The sequence below is a fragment of the Lepisosteus oculatus genome, chromosome 10 (assembly GCF_040954835.1).
Source record: "Lepisosteus oculatus isolate fLepOcu1 chromosome 10, fLepOcu1.hap2, whole genome shotgun sequence".
Classification (NCBI taxonomy): Eukaryota; Metazoa; Chordata; class Actinopteri; order Semionotiformes; family Lepisosteidae; genus Lepisosteus; species Lepisosteus oculatus.
Window position 1 is genome coordinate 10,223,557 of NC_090705.1, and position 24,036 is coordinate 10,247,592.

Genomic DNA, 24,036 nt, shown 5'->3' on the forward strand with positions numbered 1-24,036 from the left:
TTGATTTGATGGGCCTACTCTGGTTACTGCCATTTTGTCATCTTTGAAATCCTTCTGCATTGAAATCGAAAGATGAAAGGCACAACCTTTGTATGAGCTTACAGTTGTGTGAATGGATTGGACCACCATTAACTTATGTCAAATGAAATGGCACTGAAATGGGGATGAAGCAGACTTGATTCAGAAGCAACGTGATGCAATCTATATACGTCTTCTTTTTCTGTTGAAGGTGTGCATGTACAGTAGAGGCATTATTGTGTATTTGTGCATTTGCAGTCTTCTGTACGATTATGCCAACACATGGTATGATTTTGTGAAATGCACAACAATATTCTATACTGTTTGTTCAATTTCGCTATCATTTTGAAAAATCCCGTACTCTTTTGTGTGAAAGTTCAATTTAAAATACTGTTTAATTAGTTAGTAATTGTGGTATTGCCCGCAAACCTGATGTATATTCCCAATTATTTGTGTGACCTGTGTTGAAGCTATACTCTAGAAATGTGTCACTGCACCGTACAAAAGAGAGTAGCCCACATCATACACAAAAAATAAATAGAATAGCAGTATAAATATAAGAATTATGTGACAAGAGATTAAACAAATCACTGTGCTTTTACCATCCATAGTGTTTTATGCAAATATATTCCATGATCCAGTCTGCTAAAAAGAAGCTTTGTGTGCAAAACTTCATGGTTGTTAGTTTTAAAATCCATCTGGGGAAAACAGCAGCAAATATGATCAAGATTACTATCATTTTAGAAAGTGTAGAAGAATTTCATTAAGATTCTTTTTCTCGCGATCCTGCCAGCAGTGACATTAGTGTTGTGACACAAAATCCGCAATGCTTTCTGGATGGTTTAAAGTTACTAAATTCTGCTTTACACTGATGTTGGGGTATGATACTGTAGTTCATAGGAATATTTGTATTTATGATTCATGCTGTTTTACAATTTAATTAAGTCATTATTCTCTTTTACATTTACTCAAACTGTGACATTTTTGTGCTCAGTTTACTTAGTGGAGTTAACTTTTTATGAAATCCACGTGGATGTTTGCACATTAAAAAAGATATACACTATGACTAATGTACTATAAGCTTAACTTCCTTACAGAATAGTTTACCCCATTTCATAGTTTCATATATTTTAATAAATAAATTGTTTGTGTATATGTGTACTGATTTCAAAGTGAAAAAGTAGATTTTCTTTTATTCAAACTTAGAATAGAATAATTGTAACATGTTCTTATTTTCTTATCAATGTACATAAAAAAATTACTCTACAGTCCTACTTCGAGCTAATTTAAGCAAACACATTATGGGGATATTGGTGCTAATGTCTACAATAAAAAAAGATTTCAAAATAAAAGGCTCATTTGAGGCTAATTCTAGTTTTTAGGAAACTCAGAAATCACCAGGAAAGCTAAAGCTGAAGTCAAACCCAAATCTGTGAGTTTTTGCTTCATGAACTGAGGTGCCGCTGATCCAAGTAAACCTTATAATGTCAGCGGCGATACAGCTCAAGACTCGGAGAGTACCATAGTGCCTGTTGTGTTATGAGTTATGGTGTCTGTTGCACCAGTGTACTTGTTTTAGGGTGGAGGAGTAACTTGAGTATGACATGACAACACCCCCCCCATCTCTCTGTGCACACAAAGCAGAAAAGAAACAAAAAAATAAATAAAGGACCTGTGAAAAAGCTTCTCTGTCGGGGCACTTGGCCTTTCTTATCACCGAGTTTATACAGTACTTCACAGCTGTGCACAGCTTGCCCTCATGGTCACAGTAATTATATATATTTTTTGTTTGGAAGTGGGGGGAGGGGGGCTTGGTTGTCAGCTGAATTAAAATACCAAATAATAATAAAAAAGTTAATCAAAAAAACGGCATGTTCCTCCCTGATTGTGTGAGTGTTGCGGTATTCAATTATGCAATTTTCATTGGCATATTAATCATCTTTTCAACAAACAAGCCGGCGTTAATTAAAGCAAAGCATGGATAAAGACGTGTTGCTGGATCATCATTCGGTTTATCATCACGCGCAGACCCGCTGTTAAGTAAATTCGGGATTGTGAGATGAATTTCAATGTTCTCCTCTCCTTTTTTTTTTTGTCAGAGTTTGAATACGACTAGTCCAAAAAAAAAAATCTTCCACGCTTCACAACAGAAAGATGAATTTATTTGTAATTTCTTGGAACAGGCTGATAGAGCAATCGCATCCCCAATAATAGAACTGGAGAGGCTTGAACTTGACTGTTCCTGCTGATATGCGACAACAGCAGGGTTGATTGGTTGAAATGTAAGGTTTTTGTTTATGTTAAAGAAAGCACGAAAAACTTCTAGTGTGCCTCTGCCAAACTTAATGCCATTTTGTTTTCCGGGGAAAAGTAGGAAAGGCTATTGTTAGCTAAAAAGAAAGGGTGATAACAGATCAATCAACATTTTTGTTTTCAAACTACTACCATCTTGTGACAGAATTGAGTTTTCTCGACTATAAATGACTTATCCATGGAGCTCGTGTTTCAGCATATTAAAAACTATTGACATGAAACAACTTCATGTTTCGGCTTTTGTTTCATGTTATTGCTGTCGGGGAGTTTGTGGTTAAAGGTCTGCTTTCAAAATGTATCCACAATGGTTGTAAATTGGGAAAAGACCTTTTGAAATGCACCTCATAAAATGTCTTCTAAAACCCGAACCAGATTGTGTCATGTTCATGCTGGTTTTCTTGGTTTTTGCTCAACTGATAGAAGGTGAGGCAGTTACCATTTAATCTTCAAAAACATGCACTTTGGTTTCACCTTAGTACTTCCCCTGTCATTCAGAAAAAAAAATCTGGTTGTAACAGCAACCAAACAGCAATGTAAATATTAAAAGCCTGGACCAGAAATGAACTACAGGCATCTGAAGACATGTTGCTTGTCCTCATTTTCATTGTGGGGAACTTTATCTGTGCCAGCTGCTCAGAAATGTTATAAACTGGAGGGCCAGTCTTCTCTTAACTTAAACATAAGATCTTCTTGGTTTGAAGCACATGGCTGCTCTGCACCCAATGAGAATCTCAAAAGCAAACACGACTTCAGTGTCAGTGTTGCCCATCATAAAATCACACCACATGGAGAACTCTTTTCTGCTGTGTTAGCTCAAATCTAAATGCACTCAAACAGTCTGCTGCACTGGAGCAAGATTCCTTCTCAAGAAAAAAAAAAAGAAGAAGTCAAAAACCTCCACATAACAATGCCAGAGAAAAATCAGAACATTTTCTGCCGAAAGATGGGCCATTTCCAAATCCTTGTGCCCTATCAGACAAATTAAAGTAAATCAAGCATGAAATGAAGCAGAAGAGCCCCGAGATAAGGCTCCTTTAAGTCGTTTACAGATTAGGATAGAGAGTGAGGTGCATCTGGTCCCTGGCAGTGAAGGAGGCTAGTTTCTCATTTCACAATAGCAGCCTGTGTATAGGATTACTTTCCCCTGTCACTGACATGGGGGGAAAAAACGAGTCTGCAAAATGTTTCTAAATATGTCCCTAATGTTCCTACTAACTTCTGATGTGTTGCACTAGGGTGATAATATGTGATAGAATATGGCTTTCATGGAGCATGTTTTTATGAATGTATTGAGTATACTGTTTCTATATATATTATAGGTGCCATATTTATGACTCATCCTTTATGTGCTGATCCTGTCCATATTGTATAATATTATACAATATGTTATTGTATATTATTGATTGTGTTTCAATCAATAAGGTAACAAACTACAGTGCATTTAAAAAGGTAGAGAAACAGAACATGATTGCTTTTGTCATAAGCACACGGAAGAGTGCTATATATCCATGGTAAGGCCATGTACATTATCAGCTTAAAGATGGCTGACTTTATGTAAACATGAGAAAACACCGAAGTGCTCAGAGTGATTCGGTTTCTTAATGGAGAGACCACACGCTGCTGGACACACCCCTGATAATTTACAGCAGTGTGAGGTGATGGACTTATGACCTACACATAATTCATCTATGTTAAGAAAGCAGGCAGATAAAAGCAGGCAGTGCACCTGTCGTTTGATTCTGACAATGACAAAGTTAGCTGACTGAAAGAATTTGTGACAGTCTTGGGGATCTGGACATCACAAATTGTTTCTGCTCACAAGATGACTGTGCGATTAAACTTACCTCTAGTCGATGTCTGCACTTTGAATTTGTGCATCCATACAGCTCCATACAGAAGCAACTTTCCAACAGACAAAATGCAACCAGTACTAGAGCAGGAGGCAGGAAAGACCTGGCTAAGCTGGACATGTACTGGATCTTTTTAAACAAGTTTGGAAGCAATGTGGAAAAGCGATGCTAACTGTTTATATTACATATACAGTATACGTCATAATAAAACATTAGAACTAAACACACTCATGTATTTAAAAATGTGCGTACCTGTACATATTTTTTGGATCCTGCCTTTTGTTATTTTAAATATTCAAAATGGAAGTATCCGAGCAGCTCAACCAGGGAAGGCACTCTTTCAGACCAGAGGTTGAACCCAGTAATCAATGATGAAGGCATTCAGAGGTGAGAAGATCAGGCAACACAGGCAGCCAGTACTTTAAGTTCAAAACATGATGTTCTGTACAGTTGAAGGAATTTCAAATGTTATGTCATTATTGTGTCTAAAGATCAGTCAACCAAATACAACCTGAGTATTTGGTACTTTGAATAATGTTTTTTCCACTAAAATTACTCTTTATGTTTTTGATACAGTAACCCTACATTTTCCTGAAGGTACAGTATCATTGTCTCAGAAATGGTCAGACATTGATTCATACTGTAAATAACACAATCTTTTCTGTTGCTTATTTAACCATTTCTGTAGTCAAGTAGTTACTGTAGTGGTCTATTAGTGTGGTGTTTACTGTATGTTTTACTAAAGCTGCTGTTCACATCATCGCTATTATACCTTTGGCATTTAACATGACTCATGTATTTCAATTTCAGACTTTTTCTTTTTGGAACCTCTGAGGTTAATATTTCAATTAATATTGATTTTGAGCTGCACAGTATTGCACCACACTCCGCAGTAGCTTAAGCGGATGGATTTGTAGTCAGCTACCATGTGAAATGTGCTTGTCAAGTTCAAGAGAGGCATACAAAAATGAAAGCTACCGTAATGTAACACATCTTGATGGGTCATGATATTGTTTGATTTCTCGCATATCTTAGGTGAGAGGTTGGGTACTTTGCAGTAATGAGTCACTGCACAGTTTGAAGGGGACTATTCTCTGTACTACAGTGTATTTGGTTGGAATCCTGTAACCTTGACCTTCCATGCTGGAGTCTTAGGTTTAGAGGTTTTATCATTCTATCTCCAGGCATTTAAAAATACTCCTGAAACTGGATGATTTAACCCGCTTTTACGCCGTTCACATCAAAACTGGATGAAAAAAAGCTTAATCCATCTTATCTGTTGACTGTCAAACTGCTCAGGCTAAAACCTACTCACAAAAGACAACTAGGTCACCCAGGAAATACAGAATTTCCGTTAAGTAAAGTTTGAAATCTGGTAATTGAGTGTTTGCAGCTTGGGAGAAGCACAATGACGCTAATTTATGGTGTTGAAACTTGTTTCTAAACAGTCAACAAATAAAAAACTTGCTGTATAATTCAGACCCATAATGTTCAATTATAAACATCTAATGTAACTGCATGGTATACTGGTCATATTTTTTAAATATGTTTTTAAGTTGGAATCCTTAGTATCTTTTATTTGTCTTATTCCATTAGGAGGAACAACAAGGACAGGACATGCCATTTAAAAACACACTGCAGCTAAAATAAAAAAGTGCATTTCAGATAAAAATATTACCTGTATGTCATCATATCTTGCTATGTTATATTTATATTCTTTCAAATTTCGTAATCATACCCATTCTATATTTAATTTTCAACAAAAGTTGCAATATAAAAAAAAAATTATACATGTAACTAAGTGGTACTTAAGAGTACTATTATTCCAGAAGATTTCCAATCCACTTAGGATAAGTGTTTTAGTGATCAATGTCGGCATTTTTTGCAGGGGGTTACTTTTTCCCCTTTATTCCGTGAAACTAAAGTCTTAGTATATGTTGGTGACAAAGGGGTTATTTAAAGTTCATTTCATAACCACGCTATTGTGACATAACTATTCTTCTTTAAATAACCAGAAAAAAAAGAAATAGAAAATAAATCGAAACCAAATTTGTTAAAACCTGTTAGAAATCTAACATTATGTTACTGTGGTTTGGGTGTCAGCATTATTCTGATTCTCTTTTGGTCGGCACTGTCAGTTCATTCTAAGTAAGGATTAACCTCAGTGTACTTTTAACGTACTTCCCAGTATTCATTGTCTGAAAACAAGGGTGACCTGTGGGGTAAATAAGTGCCCTTCTCAGCAAATGTATGTGGTTGCCTGGAAACTTTGGTCTGCAAGATTGTCAACTTTCTTTCATGGCTGAAAAGGAAGATTTGAGCCTCACAGAGAGCTTTAGTCTAGAAGAGAAAAAAAGGTCCTTCTGTGTTTTAAAACAAGTGTCTCGACAGGAGATAATAGTGTGAGTCTGGGTTATAAATGATGCATTTTGTTCACTTGGACTTGATAATAGCAGTTGAGGGGGGGTAGAAAGTTCATCGCTCTCTTATCAAAGCACTGTGACATTTCTCCTTCAGCTGTAAAAATTTCATATCACATATCTCCTTTAAAGCTGTAGCACCTTTTGTTGAGAGATACAGTACATTTGATTTCACTTTACATGCTTCACATGCTATATTAATTTGTATCCCATTTGGCAGTTCTATAACCTGTCCTATCGATAGCGATGGTATTGATAGCCACATTTTAGAATTGGTACGCTTGAAGTTTAGTACAATAACACTGAGAATTCATAGAAAGAAATGCTTTCCTCTTGTGAAATGGTGTTGAAGTCATGTACTGTACCTGTTACGTCAATGGCTGAACTTCACAGCTGAATTCTTCATTGGTTATTTTATTTTCAGTTGAAGTGCAAACATAGGTGAGTTTCTTAAAAGCTGAATTATTCCTGTTTGTTTTTGTTGTGCTTCCACACCAGAGTTTTCCAAAACGAAATTCCATTTTATTTTTATTTTTACAATGTAACAATTTCTGTCTCATTAAAAAACAACTCATTTTCCCAAACTGTATTTTTTTGTGTTTTGTATAATGCCATATTTTAGCCTTTATATACAGTATATACAGTACATACCCTTTCCCTGTTCTCCTGCACAGTATTTTCATTAAGTAAAATTGTATTGGCCACAAGCATTAAAGTTTGTTATTTTCACGGGTTCACCCACTACAGCATGTTTAGTAAGTTATACATACTTTTACAAATTTGACGTATAACGCAAATTGAATTTATATTAAACACACTGATTTCTTATTTAATCTACCGTAATTATCTTCTTGTCTTGTCTATTACACAGTATGTCTGTTGTGATACAGTATCTCAGAACAGCTTCAACAAAGAAAATACTTCATAGCCAGAGTCCATCAATCATTGCCCACCAGGAAGTTTGCTTTTTCTATAATTGAATGTGCTGTGAAGTAGGATATTCAGAGTGTCCTTTTAACCATTTAAAAGAAGTTGATATACATTAAATTAATAAAAGGAGGATGAAAAAGAGAAGTTGGGGCAGACGAGAATTATTCAGAAGTTCAAATTCAAATGATTATTCACAAACTCACATCTAAGTTCTAAGCCCAGTCCTGAAGCATGAGTCCAGTTTCAACATTTACAAAATAAATACAATTGAGGGATACAGAGTTTTGGAATAATTAGCGTGCATTTGAAATATTCAAGTAAAAAAGAAAATTTTGCAAACCTAGAAATTTGCTAGTAAACAGTGACTAAATAAAGGTATCTAATTTCAGAGTAAATGTGACAAAGAATAGTATTCTATTGAACAAAAGGCAAATGTGAAATACAAACCATTATACTTGTATAGATGTCACATATTTTTTTACAGTGTTTATGTTATTTTATTCAGTCATAAGATGTTTATGTATTTAAAGCATATCTTTATATAGAACATTTCACCTGTTTCTGTTTTCATAATGATACTATGTCTAAAGAAACTGAGAAAGACACAATTTGATTATCAAAGTTAGATTTGATTTCCATATCTGTCGGAGTTCTCAGAAGAAGACTAGCTGTTAATATACTGTAAGTTAATGTACATCTGTTTTGTCTCCTTGGTTGTGAGTATATTAGTTGGGTAAACTACATGTGCTGCATGTGTAAACTGTGAAGTAACAATGTTCATATTCCAGAAAAGGCGTTTTGTTGTTTTTGAGCGCTTAAGAAAATAAGAAAGGGTAAGAGTAAGAAAAATATCTTCAACAAATATCTTCTTTCTGATCAAAACAATGTTGCTGTGTTCTGTAGATATGCATATTTACCTGAATTAAGGAACTAGTGAGGTATGGAATTCAGTTTCTTATTTGGCTTCCCAAGATGGAAGTCTCCTTAGTAATGAGATATGTGATTGTATATGTTTGGAAGAGAAATCTGTAAGATCTATGTAAATTTGTGACCAGGCATTTGGCTTCACCTGCTTTTCTTCAATGGGAGGGTTTAAAGACATCCAGCAGCGATGAATGATATTTTGTGCAATATACAGAATGTATTCATCAACTGAACACAGTTGATCAGTACCAGGGTTTCCTTAATTCGAAAAAGACAAAAATGTTAAACAAAAACAAAATGTAAACATCTTTAAGTACTGCAGTGACCTCAAATGTGATCGCAATGACATTTCAGTCTGGAGCCCATTTTAAAAAAATAAAAGGAAGATCCCACAATTTGGTTAGTCGCGCACCAGAGTCGCCATTCACTTTGTGTTAAATCTTCTGAGGTCGGCTGTTTGCCATTTGTGCTTGTTAGCATTCAGTTGTATGGCACTGGCGGAAAAGATGAGGTCCCCTTTCCTCTTAACCATAACAGAAAACAAACAGATGCCAGCGTGGAGCATCTTGGTGCTATCTGAGGAGGATCTCTCCACACAAAGGGACATTCATGGGCCTGCCAAGTATCTATGGAGAGCAGGAACAGACCCTAGAGTCCAGCGACAGATGATGATCTTATCGAAGGAGAAAAAAAAAGGCTCTTTAGTCACATCATCAGTTCGCTCTTGCCAAGACTGTGGCATTTCAACAGTGGAGATGAACACTCACATTGGAAATGAACAGGGGTAGCATTTGTGAAATCCCGGCATATCCTGCTGTCTTACTCTCTTCATCCCTTGTTTCTTCTGTGAAGCATGAGGAAAAAATGTCATTTTTTACCTTAGATATTTAAAATACTTGGTTTCTAGCTTGTCTATTAAAGGAGATAGAGACCTATATTGTTCATGAATAATTTAGATCAAAAGTGCTTTTCACTATATTGTATATATATCTAGACAATGTCTTTTTCTCCTTTAGTGATAATGAAAATGCATCTTTGCAGTGAACAAAAACAAATAATTAAGGCGAATATTGCTGTGTATTTAAATGGATTTCCTGACTGATCTTGATTAACTTGTAAATGAAGCAGAATGCCATCTGTTTACTGCAGCCAATTTGTTCACATCTGTGATTGAGCATTTCTCATCCAAACTGCAGGTGGCCTTCTAGTGAAACCATTACTGACACTTTTGTTGGTACTATTTAAAAATGTACTATTGTGACACACTATCAAAAAAACATTAAGTACAGCACGTATCTGGCATGTAAAAATATTTACAGACAGGATATTTTGGGCCTAACTATGCATGTTGTGTGACACTGCAGGAGCCACTAAGCATATCAGAGGGTCGCACAGGAGAGAGAACTGAAATTAGAGACCCGAGCTCTGATGGTGAAAATACTGTGCCTTGTCATAATATGAATAAGTGGTCCCCGCACTGCAAGGTTAAGGAATTCAATACATTGACCTTGCACCAACACCTAAAAAAGCAAATAAACAATTGTAATTAAAAATGTGAAATGGGACCTTTAAAATGTTAGTATCTTCCAGCATAAAAATTATTCAGTGGACACTTAAAAGTTGTTATTTCTCTAGTATGCTGCCAATAGAGAACATTGTGTAAAAGAAGTCATCATTACATAAAATCATACATTACAATACTGTAATGCTATTTTATGCCCAGCACACATATTTCTATCCTTCATGCTAACCTCTGCAGCTCTCATTTTCTGATTATTGCTGTTTTGAATTGAATTAGCTTTAGCTGCTTGGGAATATATGGTAAAAGAGAGAATATATGTTTGGGCATATAAGAGACACAACATGTGCTACTGCAAATTACTTTATTAATGTTGATATATGTGAGGGGATATTAAATATACAATATGTCTGACATTGAGAATGATGACTGTTTCTGTAAATACACTCTATACACACACATATATTGATGTATAGGAACACAATTTTGATTGAATGAGATTCAAGTTACTTTTTTGCTAACAGTGTGTGTTCTCTAGTATGTTTTGCTTTGCTGGCAAGTATTGTGTGTTTACATTAGGCAAACAGGATTCTCAGTGCTGAAATCTGGTGAGATTCTTGCACCTTTCCATCTCCGGTTTACACTGGATTTTTAAGCTGTTTTAAGCATGAGAAAGCGATTGACCCTTTCCTTTGAGTCATGCTGTCTGAATGCCATGCTTCTTCTTCAGTAAGAGGAACGATATGAATTAGGTGTGTGCTACATCTCGATTTTCAAGAAAATGTAAAGTCCAATACTGTGTCTTCAGAGATGCATTATCAAGAAGAGTTAAAATGCTATTTTGCGGTTCAACAGGTCTGGGGTCATTAACAACATTTTCCTACTGGTGCAGACCTGGAAACCTACAGCCAACTTTCAGTTCTGCTCGAGGAGAGTACTATTTTGCCTTAAAATGAATTAATTCTTCTTATTTTGAGTAGTCATTGATTCTATGTATCATTGTCTTTTATCGTTTTGAATTGCAAGAATTAATTTTGTGTCAATTGCCAATGTCAGGAATGACTCTAACTGTAGTTTAGATCAGCTTTGCTTTTCATGGGCAACATGACATGAAATGATCAAATGAGGTTCACCAAAGCGGACACTTCTTTTCTCTTGCTGTGGTTTTCTACATTTCCTGTGATAGCCAATGCAAACGATGCTATGATATGTTCCTCCGTCAGACGCGAGATTGACGCTCATTCAGATTTTAGCTGGATGAACTTGCATGATCTCTTGCCATCCCAAGCATGACTTACATTTCATTACTTCTTCTTCCTTCCCATTTTTTGATCTGTCCTTTTCCTTCTCCCTCGATTCTGTTCACATACTAGACACCTTTTGATCACAGGCTTTTCTAAACTGATCTTATCTCTGGCCTGTGCTCTTTCTGAATAACATCTAGACAAAGTGCCCCTTTTTAACAACTTATCTCCGCAGTGTCTCATCCAAGCTCTAGCTCTTTCTAGACTGATCTCCCTCTCTGCCAAAGCCATACCCCCTCTCAGGCCCCCTCCAAGACTGGAACTTGCCATCACCTTCTCCAGTCCAACTACCAATTCAACCTTTTCTTCCAATTATAGATTTTTTTCCTCAATGCGGCTCCTTCTCCTCAGCCTCTTTTACCTCTAGTCTCTTGTTCTCATCCTCTTCTCCCTCTGACCACCTGTACCTTTCATGCCTTCCTCTACCTCCCATGCCTGCTCTTTCTCATCCTTGAGTTTTGCTTTCTCTTTCCTCACAATCTGTAAACATCTTTACCTTGTGATACAGATGATCAGATCTTAGAAGCTGGATGGTAGGAATTTGTACGCTTATATTTTGAGTTTCCATGGGCTCCTCTTTTGCTTGTGTGCACAGCAGCTGTCAGTGTTGATGCCAGCTTAGGCGGCGTGGGTCTTCTGTTTGCAGCTGGAAGAGGGTGCAAACAACAGCCGCTCGATTCTCTGTGAGCCCCATCCCGCTCCACGCTCACGCTCACCCAGTGGAAATGACATGTAGAAGCATCAGCTGGGACTAAATGTGAACTTGGGACGCAAGTGGTTAAAGGCCGATAGCCTTATCAGAAGACAAACAGAATGCATCAAGCACTTCCCTGTTCTGAGAGTGCTTCCCTCTGATGCTTACCAGCTGTGCTTGAATGCTTAATTATTTCATTTTAATGAGCTTTCCCACCTTCTTGCCTCACTGCATGAAACGTGGTGTGCTTTGGCGACCTGAAATGGGAAATATTTAGCTCACATTTCCTTATTCTACCAACATAGGTTCACTCTTAAAACTATTCATACGTAGATATTTTCTGCAGTCAGATGGGAAGTGTTTATACAGTACCTTCCATAAGGCTACAAAATTGCCAAGTGGAGCTTTGAAAGTCCAGTCTGCTTTCTCTTTTAATAGCTGTCGGAAATGCTGGGGAATTCAAGTGCTAGAACAGTAAACTCTTGAAAGAAAACTGGCAAACTGGGCGTTATAGCAATTCCTTTGTGTAAACACAACCTGCGTGTTGTCTGTATATCTGTTTCTTGTATAAATCTCCAAAATGTATTTTTAGAACAAATACATGAATTTTAGAACTGTTTATGCCACTAGAATTATTTTCCTTTTTAGTATTGTGTTGTGTCAGAAAGTACATATGAAAATTAATTTCCCAAAAGCTGCAGTTTACTGTGCAATAAAGTATCATATACCCCCTTCTATATAATAAAAGCCATTTGTTACCTGTTCACGTCAACAAAGCTTTTATATTTGCCTTCTACTTCCATTAAATGGCTTATTGATTTTTGATACAAACTGTTTAAGCTTTTGAAAAATGATATGCTTGTTTCTATGGCAGGTTCTTGGAGTTTAAATGCTGAAAATAAAACTAACCTTTAGTTAATAACAACTTATAACATAGATTATTAGGACAACTCAAAAATAACTCTTTCTGATATCTGCTATGATAAACTAAACTTTTTAAGTTAAGATTTTATACATTATAAAAATACACATACTATTCATTTTCTGCTAATGATTTCAAAACAAATAATTTGGTGATCCAAATCTGGTTACAGAAATCGCTTCAAGATCTAGTCCTTGCTATGCCCTCTTCTTAAACTCAGGCTGTTGAGTACATTTAAAAGTAGTTCCATAGTTTGAGTATAGTTAAAAATGTTAAAACATAAAAGATCCTGTGATGTTTACGGTAGAGTGAAATATGCATGTGTTTAAGTGCATGTAATTAGAAGCAAGATTTTGTAATTCCAAGATTTAATGTTTCAAGGAGATGACCTCATAGCAGTTTATCAGCAGTGAAGTCATAACATACTGATGCAGACGGAGAAGGTAGAAAAAAATGGATAAAAGAAGATGCCACCAAAGTTTGAGGGTTAATCCTGTGTAGCTTTTGTGTCACGGGTCTTCCTGATCCCAAGCACTCAGGGTTGTCACAGAGACCATGTGGAAATCGGCACTTGAAAGCCACATGACGTTGTCCAGATACGGTGTCACGACACAGAAGCCTATTATCATAACTGTTTGATTAATCACTGTCCCAAAAAAAGTACACTAAATCTAAAAGATAAGATAAGGGAACTGCAGCACTAACAACACTATCCTGTTGCTCAGCTAATTAACTAGAGTTCAACAAAGCATTAACAAGGGGCTTTCTCAGAACAACAGTAATAGTAGTGCTGTAAGTAATTAAGCATGTGATGTTTTAGACAGATTGTCATAATGTAAGTCTTTTCTAGTATTGATTTTTTACTCCTGTTTATTAGAATTTGTTGCGAACAAATTATGATAAATAAAAGTCCACTTCCCTTTCCATACTTGCAAATGACTTTTTAATGCTCATTTTTTTATTTCAGGAGAGCTAGAAGCTTTCCAGAAAGATGGCGAACGCAGAATTCACAGTCGACAGCAGCTACCTGTGGGAACTACATGGGGGCCTTTCGTGGGGAAGATAGAAATGAGCACCGACAGCAACAATTTGGTATGTTGTGACACTGATTCTTTGTTTCGTCATGTTACTTTCAGCCCTACAGATCTCCCACTTTAATTGTGTTCTTTTTCCAGTCTTTACAGGGAAACAAAATCGGGCTGCTTCAATCTTGAACAATTAACTAGACTTTTACAGAGTGCCGTTGATTTTGTCCTACCCAATACCCAACAGTATGAAGCATTATCTCTTTAACTTGGGAAACCCAGTATTTTATGAGTTAATGATTAGGTAGGAGGATTTTTATGTCCGTCCATTACCTTGAATTGAATAAAATTGGCATCCCAGTATAGTCACATTCTATATTATTCTCAAAACATTTTCAAAATACAGTACTTTTCTTGTCCCTCTTGTCTATAGGTTTTCCTTAAGTTCTTTTTGCTACTTTGACTAAATGTTTTGACCTGGCTGCTCTAGTAAAAAAAAAGCCTTAAGGGTTTAATATTTAATTTTGCTTTTGGATTAATTAAGGAACCCTTATTAAAAAATGTAACGAATCTTGCAGTCATCCTGTTAAGAAACATAAGGAATAGTCCACAAGGACTTCGGACTCAGAGGTCCCTTCTCAAAGATTATTTAACACATAACTTTATTAAATAATTCTCTAAATGCTTGTGACTGTTTTAAAGCTCCTTTTATATTTCTAACACTTACGGCATAATTTACAAAGCTTTTTGTGATCATTTATTAACCACAGTACACCGCAATGTTTTTTGCAATAGAGGGAAAATGAAACCTCAGCTGTCTATATAATGAGGACTGATGATTTTCAGCATGCGAACTTAACTTTTTTACACTCCTTCAATAATTCAGCAAATAGCTGTTTTTAAAGTGAGACTAAGCTTTATGTTTGTTTTATCTGTAAGTAGAGCATTTGAACTCCATGAAAGCCCAACTGCAATATTTTAGTAATTGACAAGTCTTCATTAGATTCGATACAATTGTGAATAGTCATCAGAACAAGACAAATTTAGCTTTTTCAGGAGGAGCATTTTTCTTAATGAGGTGGAGGTTGTCCAGCTCTCTTCCTCATGTAAAGGACAATTGGTAGTAGCCAATTAATCGATCATCATGTCTTTTGGAAGGACCAAGAGTACCCAGTAAAAACTCACTCAAACATACCATGTAGTGAGAACGTTTATTCTCTACGCAGATAAGCAACACAGCCCATTTTTATACCCCAGGTCCTAAAGCTGTGAGGTATTGATATTAACGTACCCACCATTATACCACTGCATCTGTCAAGAAAATAAACACTTTAAAGGTAGAGGTCATGTATCTGAGAAAGAGGTCATGTATCTGAAGCCTTTAAAATAATTCCAGTACGAGAACAACTGTCTTCTTTCATAGAATAGTAGTTAAGGTTGTGGACTAGAAAGCTGTGAACTCAAATACTGCGTAGGAAATGCAGTTGTATCCTTGAACAAGATACTTTAATGAGATCTCTCCAGCCAGATACCCAGCTTTATAAATGGGTACATGTACTGTATACGTCACTTTGGATGAAAGCAGGAGCCAAATAGACTCATTTTTACTCCAATATTTAATTGGCATAATAGTTGATTATTCAAGATGACAAATACTGGTAGTTTCAATATTCTACCATGGAATGGATTGAAAAAGCTGTTACCTGACTGAACCTGTTTTAAATATTGGGATTAAGCTGAAAGTCCAGTCCAGAGTTTGAGATGCTGATAGGCTGTGTTATACAGGAATAAATCCCTTTTGTAGCCTTGAGCTTTCCTGTCTGCCGTGGGTTTGAAGAACAATAATAAAAGCAGGTGGTAGTCCTTGTCAGCAGTGTGTAGGAGAGAGGTCAAAATTAGTTGTAAAGCTACAGTAATTAAAGGTAGGGCAGTGTCTTTCAAAATGTAAGAAGATTCACTGTTAATGATTCCTTGTGGGCTTTTTTTGTCTCCTGGGTGCACATTAAAATATGCAGTACAGTTTTATATGCACTCGTTTTACTTCTTTTTCATGTCCCATAGGACACTGACCAACATTCTGTCTCACCGACATTCTGCAAAGGCTCACTGGCCCATTCTTGATTTGAAGATAGTCTTACTAAATCAGGCTCCGTAAAGTTACAGATCATTTAATGAGGCGGTTTTCATTTTAATTTTGACGCACTTACTGTTCAGCCTAAAATTCAGACTATAGGAGGAATTCTCCAACCTTGGTCCTGGAGGACCATCATCCAGCAGGAATTGTAGGTCTCCCTTAAATCACCAGTTTCCAAAAATTGGAAGAATTCTTTAATGATCAATCAAACAGGTGATTTGTAATTTTGACATTTAGAAACCATAATTGCCACATCCATTGAGGACACTGTTTATGACTACTAAGGGGGGAAAAAGGTTAGGAAAACAGAAAATTAAGTCTGCAATCAACTGAGATCCTGAGAAGTTTAATTTTATTTTTAAATATACAGTAATGCTTATATCAGCTCCATTTCCCTTAATAACATCTCATTAAAAGAGCTGTAACTGATGTTTTATACTACTAGGCTATATTTCCACTTCTATAGTAGTAGTATTTTCACCTTTTACAATTTGTTTTTACATTCCTTCAGCTTTTATTGCAACATGCTTGAATGTGGCATTGAGAAACTGCATTAAGAAAGCAAGACAAAGAGAACCGAATGGGACCTGAAAGCAATGTTGTAGAATAACAGTGACGAGCAAGTTGCCCGGTTTTAATGCATGGCAGGTCAATGGATATTTCTCTATGGGGTCAGTGAGTGCAATAATGCATTTGAGGTAGATGTAACCCTTGATCACTTGTCTACTCTTTCCCCAAGAGGGAATTCAGCAGTTATTATGAATTGTGACCTCAATAAGCTATTAAATCTAGACATTACTAGTTTTTTCTTTTAAATTTTTCAAATATACTGTAGATGCTGAAGTCACAGAGGACTGAACTGCCCATGCCAGCCAGGTGTAGCAGCAATGTCAGCAGTCACAAAGTGTGATTTTGAAGCTGGACAAAACAGGAATTTATTGAAAGCGATTGATATCACTTATGCCATGGTGTACTATTTTTCACTGTACGTTTAAAATGTTAAGCTGGGGTTCATTAACTCAGATCTTACCACATGGATTTTATTTGCTCCCCTTGACTTCTAACTCCATTAAAATAAAGAAACAGATGATTGAGCACAGCACCACCTATTTACAATGATTTTAATAAATTGAAGGCATTAAGTTGAAAAATGTTAACATTTCTGCATGATTTATATTGAATACAATTATGTTCAGGTTTTTACATTTCTCATAGAGAACTCTTTCTTTAGAAGAAAAATACTCGTCACCAAGTTTCGTCAATGAAAATTTTGATTTTTATGTTCAATATTTTAAGCACATATCACACATTAGGACATACACATGTGTTGAAGAAGTTGAGAATTGTGCAATGACTGCAAAAAAAAAGTATACGTTTCACACTATCAAGTAAACAGAAGAAGATCCATGTTTTGGCTGTTGAGTCTTCCTTAGCCTGCATTAACTTATTCATATAAAAATGAGCTGATCAGTTTGTTTGTTACAGCGGCCCTGTTGTAGTGTGCACCATCCCAACAAAGCATGTACAGTAGGAATAAATATATACTGTACAATATTTGCAAAGTCTAACTCTTGCTAAAATGACACGCGCTGTGAAGAATGAATCCAGACAGATTAGAAGGTTTATATGTGATGTAACTTTAGAAGCAATTCTGTTTTTCATTAGTAATAGGTGATAACAAGCAAGCCCACATCTTTTGCCCTGTTTTCATTGATCTTAGTCTGCAAGGCCTACCCTCGAGCCAAGCTGTGAGGCTTCAGCTACACTGCCTGCCTTAAGCTGGTTGAGAACCCTGGTCCCTGATTTTCATAGGGCCACTAGTGTTTCTTATTTTAGTTTCAGGATCATTCAAGAAAGAGAGCTGGAACACATGACCTTCTCATAGGAAACAAAAAATGTGTTATTGTTCTTACTCCTACTGTAAATGGAAAAATTAACAAGTAAAGGTTCATTTTACCGAGAAAGGTAGAAAGACAAAACATGGCATTTGAGCTTTTGACTAAGGAAGGGTTTGATTCAGCTAATATACAGTAACTGAATGCATCAGTGCTTGTGCTGTTGTTGTCTGAAGGAGACCAATAAAAACTGCTGGATTGTTTCCTCCAAGGACCAGAACTGTGGAATTATTACAGGAGAACAGAGGTGTCAAACTCAGTTCCTGGAAGGACCAGTGTCTTCCTGGTTTTGTTCCAACCCAAGTTGTCAGTTTCAAGAGTGAAGCTTATGATTTCCTTACTTTGACACAAATGCTATGTTTTTTTAAAAAGTCTTTTACAAGTAAGAGCTCATAACAGTCACGTCATTAGAAATACAGTTACAGTGCTTACTGTACAAAGCACTGTGTTGCCAGAGTAGAAATTGTGCATTTCTTCAGTTTATTAAATAATTAGACACACTACACTGTATTAATGAGAGCCCAGATGAAGCAAAAACCAAAAGACATCAGACCCTGTAAGAATGATATTTGATATCCCTGGATTAGAGCCAAATCTGTCCTCCCAAGGTTTCTGAAATTGGCCTGACAGGTTAGAAAATGGTGGATATGAACACAGTCAACAACATTGTATGGACTTAATCTAACCTCCCACAAACTGTACCGAGGATATGAAGATGTTGCTCTCGTGATAAATGGGGTATGTTGGTTCCTTCCTGTGTTTTGGCTTGACATTCAACCGCTTAAACCACGTCACCTGTGCCCAGTCATGTTTCTCACTAATGAAGTGATTTAGCACCTATGCAATAAAGTCAATCAAGTATGTAATGGTCCGTCATGAATGATCTATTACTCAAAAAGACTAACAAAATTTTTAATCAAAACGTAAAATCTTTTATGCAGGCATACTGTAAATACAGTGAAATGTTTCTTTTGAGGTTCAGTAAGTATTATGTATTGTTACAGTGCATGTGGAAAAAACAGTAAAACGATCAAATAATCTGTTATTTTATAATTTTAGCAGTGCATCTCTCCATCTGTATAACAACCAATAACAATATCAAATTTACATCAGATATAATATTTGTGGATGTATATAAAATGTATGCATTTATCAGAGTTACCAACAAATAAGTCATTCATAAATTAACAGGTTAATTAATATATTAGCCTCCAATTTATAATTTTAGAGCTTTAGAAATGTGTAAATGTACTAACACATCAATCTGTAATATAATGTGCTGTATACAGATGTACAGTAGGTCCAGCCTAGCCACTAAAGTCATACCTATTTTTCCCCCTTTATGTCAAATTGTCTATCCAGGGTATTGCTATTGAGTAATGGATCTGCCAATGAAAAGCCACATTCCTCACATTCTCAAGCAGATCAATCAGACAATTAGGCTCCAATTAGACAGGCAACACACAGCAGGTGTGGAAATCTTCCATTTCTTCAGGCAGGGACGGCCCACCCTGCCACAAACTCCAAATTAACACAAATTAATGCTGACACCTAGAAATAAATGTCTGCAATTGGGCTAAATTACCATTCCAGGTCGAAGCAATTGAGTAGCAGGTGTCTGACATTGTGGTAATTACCTCAGCAGGAGAGAACCTTGGCTTCAAGTAAAGTGAAATTTAAAAGAAATGTATTTCAATGGTGCTATCCTGTTAGGTTCTGCAACACTTAGTCAGTGGGTGTGAGGTGATGGAATGCCTGGAAGTCAGGTGTTTTTTTGGAGAATAGGAGCACAGGTATATTTGTACTATTAAAAATATTTGGAAAATATTAAATATACATAGGAGAGAACACAACTTCAAACTGAAAATCATCAAAGTGGGGTTTTCACTTTGTTTTAAACGAGTATTGTTTGCAAATGGATAATTTTAATGGAAAATGTCCAGCAGGTGTGAATCTGAGTTGTCTTTTTTATCAGCACTTTAAGACAGAACCTGTCTACTAAGACTGGAGGCAGTAAGCTTGACAGAGTCCATCTTTATATACTATGGGTACAAATATCCCTACTGCCCGTTCTGACCATCTCCCTTGATATCCAGCTTTTGTTTGCATGTCCTAAAAGATGCATAAAACTAATTAGCTAAGTAAATTTTCAAAGCCAATGAAGCAAAATGCCTTGGAATATGTTGCATTCATTTTTCTTATGTGATAGATATTTCCACCATTTTATTAAGAATAATCTATGAATATTATTTTAATTGCAGTATTAGATTTCATTATGTCTCAAAGAGGGATGGGAAAGTTTGTCTATTATACCCATCCTAAAAATCTTAATAAATTGCTGATCTGATTATTTTTGAGAGAATTCAAGCTTTGAATTATAAAGCTGTACTGTATATACTGTACAATATGTTTTTTTTATCCTAAAAATAATTATAAAGTGTTGAAGGAATAGTTTAGCCCAGATAGCATATTGAAATATTGATAAGGGGAATATTTTTTCCATGTTTTTTATTATAATCTAATGCCATATTTAAAAGTCATGGTGTGTAGGCAGTTACTGTACTGTATGTGCACTCTCTGCACTCTCTGCCTTATTTTATATTTTGTGGAGAGTTTATGGTAAAAGCCATTTGAAACATTAAATGTTTTCACAAAGAACCTATAGACTATCCCATGTATTTTTGTGACATGGGATACAAAAGAATATTTACCATGAACAGAATTTATACTTGTAAAAAATGTTTTAAAAAGGGGACCGCACAGGAATTAAAATTGTGCTTTTAAAACCATGTATCAAGAGAAATCAAGTGAATCACATGGCGCTGTTATTCTCCTCTTATTTTTGTGATGCATACACTGATTAAGCAGGTTCTTGTTTTCCAAAGAGCAAGAATCTTTGTAACGATAAGATGCTTTTGAAGTGATTTCTACATCCTAATTGTGGGAAAATAATGATGTGTGTTGCCTGGGTTTTGGATAAATCATTAAAATTTTAAACATCGCACTTGCGATTTGTAAACTCCAGGCACAACTGTTATTTTCTGCTTAAGTAATGTTTGTCAGTAGATGTCTTGTTCAACTCCTGGTGTACACAGCAGCACCACAAAGATAAAATAATAAATAGAGTGGTAGGCTAAAGTGGAGGAATGAAATGTGAGCTGAACAGGTTCAGGGACGAGCAGTCAAGATCATTTCTCATTGTTGTGCCTGAATTACTAATAGGGCTAGCAGCATAGTAAAGGCATGAAGTTAAATGCAGCTCACTTTGTTTTGTAAATTGCAGGTTTTTGTGGTTTAATTGTTTTTTTTTACTATTACATTGACATACACTGTATTTCGTCAATGATCGTGTCAGGGATAACCCTTTCCGGCAAATAAAACCTACTATATAATTACGAAATGCAACATAATCTTAACAACCCCAAAATAATAGCAATTAAAACTACCCAGTTTGTATACTGTAGGGCCCTTCAAAGCAAGTTGTCACAGAGCCCTATCACACTTATTTACACAAACTGCATCCATCTAAAAATCTAACGAAGAAGATGTTTTTAAAATATACAAAACAAAGTGCATCATGTGTTTGCATAATGGTACAGTATGCATCAGGTCCGTCATGAGTCTGTGGAGCCGCAGATTGTCATCCACCTCGCATCAGATGCCTTCAATAGCATAGCACCATGGAGATCTTTTCTTCGAAGGGCTTATTCACCGCTGGCACTGCGGCATGGTGATGTCATCGCACGCTCCGCCCATGGCCTTTGGCGTGAGTGTCGCAACTCGTTCCAGAGTTTTGACAAAGGGTTCGGGGCCGTGATGGCGTGGGCGTACCACAGTTGAGGTGCTGCGCATGGTGGAATCACTGCTGAAAATGTTTCTTCTGTGTTGAGGGAATAGGGCGGCAGAGACATTCTAATGAACTCTGAATGTGCCGCAGGCCATCCTCTTTCTAACCGAAGCCATGACGAGCATAATTCCAGAGTTTGGATGTACATGGGCATTGTGTGGCAACTCCAGAAAACGTGGCAGATGGTCAGTGTTGCCGTGCCCTTGCACAGGGCTTCGTGCCACCAGCGCATTTTCTCCTATGGCAGCACACATTGTTGTTTCATCTTGGCTTCCCGGCACATTAACTGTGGTACACTGGCCAGTAACAAAACCGACGTAGGCCAGATTGAAGTCTGTGTCATCAGCCTATAGGAGCCCATTGTGTCTCGCAGGTTCAATGCTGTGTTTGATGTATTTTTTGTATGAGTTACTAGGCTTTACATTTCCAGAACAATGTCCGTGGCCCTCCTGTTGTACCATAGAACATGGCTCCCGTCCCACAAGTCTGTGCACAGAGAGAAAAACAAAACGTTTACCCACAAAGCATCGCATTGTTCATATAATGGCTGTAGTACTTGCACAATCACTTGCAGTATCTGCAAATATTCACGTCTCATTGTTCCCACTCGTTTCTCATTTCTTTGAAATGGCATAAAACATATTCGTTCCATGTCAACTCGGTTCCCTGTCCAGATGTGTTTAGCTGTGAATGTGCTGATGGCGCCAGCTCCTTGAAATATGTTGTTGTGTGTAATTATGTGGTGCCAGATGACCTTCAGACAAGTGATATTCTGGACCACGTTATTTTACCTCCTGCTCTGCATGAGCAGACTGCCAAGCCCCCCACTCACTTCTCCCCTTTCAGTTCTGAAATTGTAGAAAGAAAAACAATTTTACACCAAAACTACAGAGACATGACGATTCTTTCACCAATGTTTTATAGTACAGTACAGTATGTGCAATTACTACAGTATAATGTATACATACTGATGCTCAGTCTGGGTTTATTTTTGGTCCTGGAGGCTACAGTTAACCTCGGCAGAAATGGCTGGACAACACAACCAGCCGCCTGCCTTGTCAGACGTTTCAGCACTTTTTGTCTGCATTTCAGTAACAGTATTTGTGACATGGCCAATTACCGTTGCTCTGATTTTCATTTGAGATGGCAGCGTGCATTTGTTGAGTTCGAGCTCAAGCATGACCACAACCATGTCCAGCAATTTCATCTGCCTGCTCCATGTTGTCACAAACTGCTACTGTTTCCTCGCAGCCTGTTACATGCTGATTATCCGTTCAGTTTCCTTGCCTTCTCACAAGGCCTTGTGCAATAATGAGCTGCTGTTGTTCTCCAAATGCTTAAATATTTTTTTTTGTTGGAATAGCAATTAGCATTTGAAATACATCCTTATGTAAGACCAAGGTATTTAGAGAACCGAGTAGGTGATGGATGGTTTGTAGTATGAATCACACAAAACATAGTATGTTAAGCGTGAAGGTTAGAAAAGCACTGCTCATTTTAGGTTTTTATGTTGAGATTTTCTCACTTTGGCAACGCTTTTTGAAAAACATTGAAGAAATTGCAAAATTAACAGGTCACATCACTGCGGAAGAAATTTAATGATGGTGTCACGAGACCCCCAAAAAATGACGAAAGCTGGAAACCTTAGTAATAATATGTAACACCTTTGTAATAGCATGGTTAATAACGTTCTAAGTACATTTGCATACTAATTGTATTTAAGAATATTGTAATTAGGGAGGCAATGTAAAGTCACCCATTTGGATAATGATGTTCTTAAAAAAAAATAAAAGCTCACAGGCTTACTAACCATTTTCTAATTAAAGGAAATGAAATAAATACTGTAATTTAATCAAAATAATTCCAATTAAGCACTCTATACAAAGCAAGAATTATAAAAGAAAAATGCATTATGTTGTTAAGAAATTAATTTTTCATTTGTTTAAAAAACTTCCGTTTCCCTTCCTTCATCATCAGAACGCACATTAGCATGTGTGAATTCCTGAAATACACATTTTTCTCAAGATGCTCCTTTTTTGGCTTCCAAGGAGGTGTGGTGAGCACAGCAAAGCTGTCAATGTGCCTGTTTAACTGTGACCTTCCCCCTGACAGCACGTCATCAGACGTCAATGTTTCATTTGGTTCGGCTTAAATGGCATTACCATTATGTTTGGTAAAAAACATTTGTCCCCTAAAAATCATGTTGTCAGAGTGGAGGGTGCTTTCTCTCATACTGTATTT

General features: G+C 36.6%; 1 protein-coding gene across 2 annotated transcripts in view; it reads left to right on the plus strand.

The window, feature by feature from the left end:
- Positions 1-24,036, plus strand: part of zfpm2a (zinc finger protein, FOG family member 2a) — a 177,821-nt gene that overhangs the window by 78,368 nt on the left and 75,417 nt on the right. For both annotated transcript variants that reach the window (XM_069194893.1, XM_069194892.1), the window contains one exon: positions 13,862-13,986. In XM_069194893.1, the coding sequence (XP_069050994.1) occupies positions 13,862-13,986 (125 nt within the window). The remainder of the gene's footprint in view (positions 1-13,861; positions 13,987-24,036) is intronic.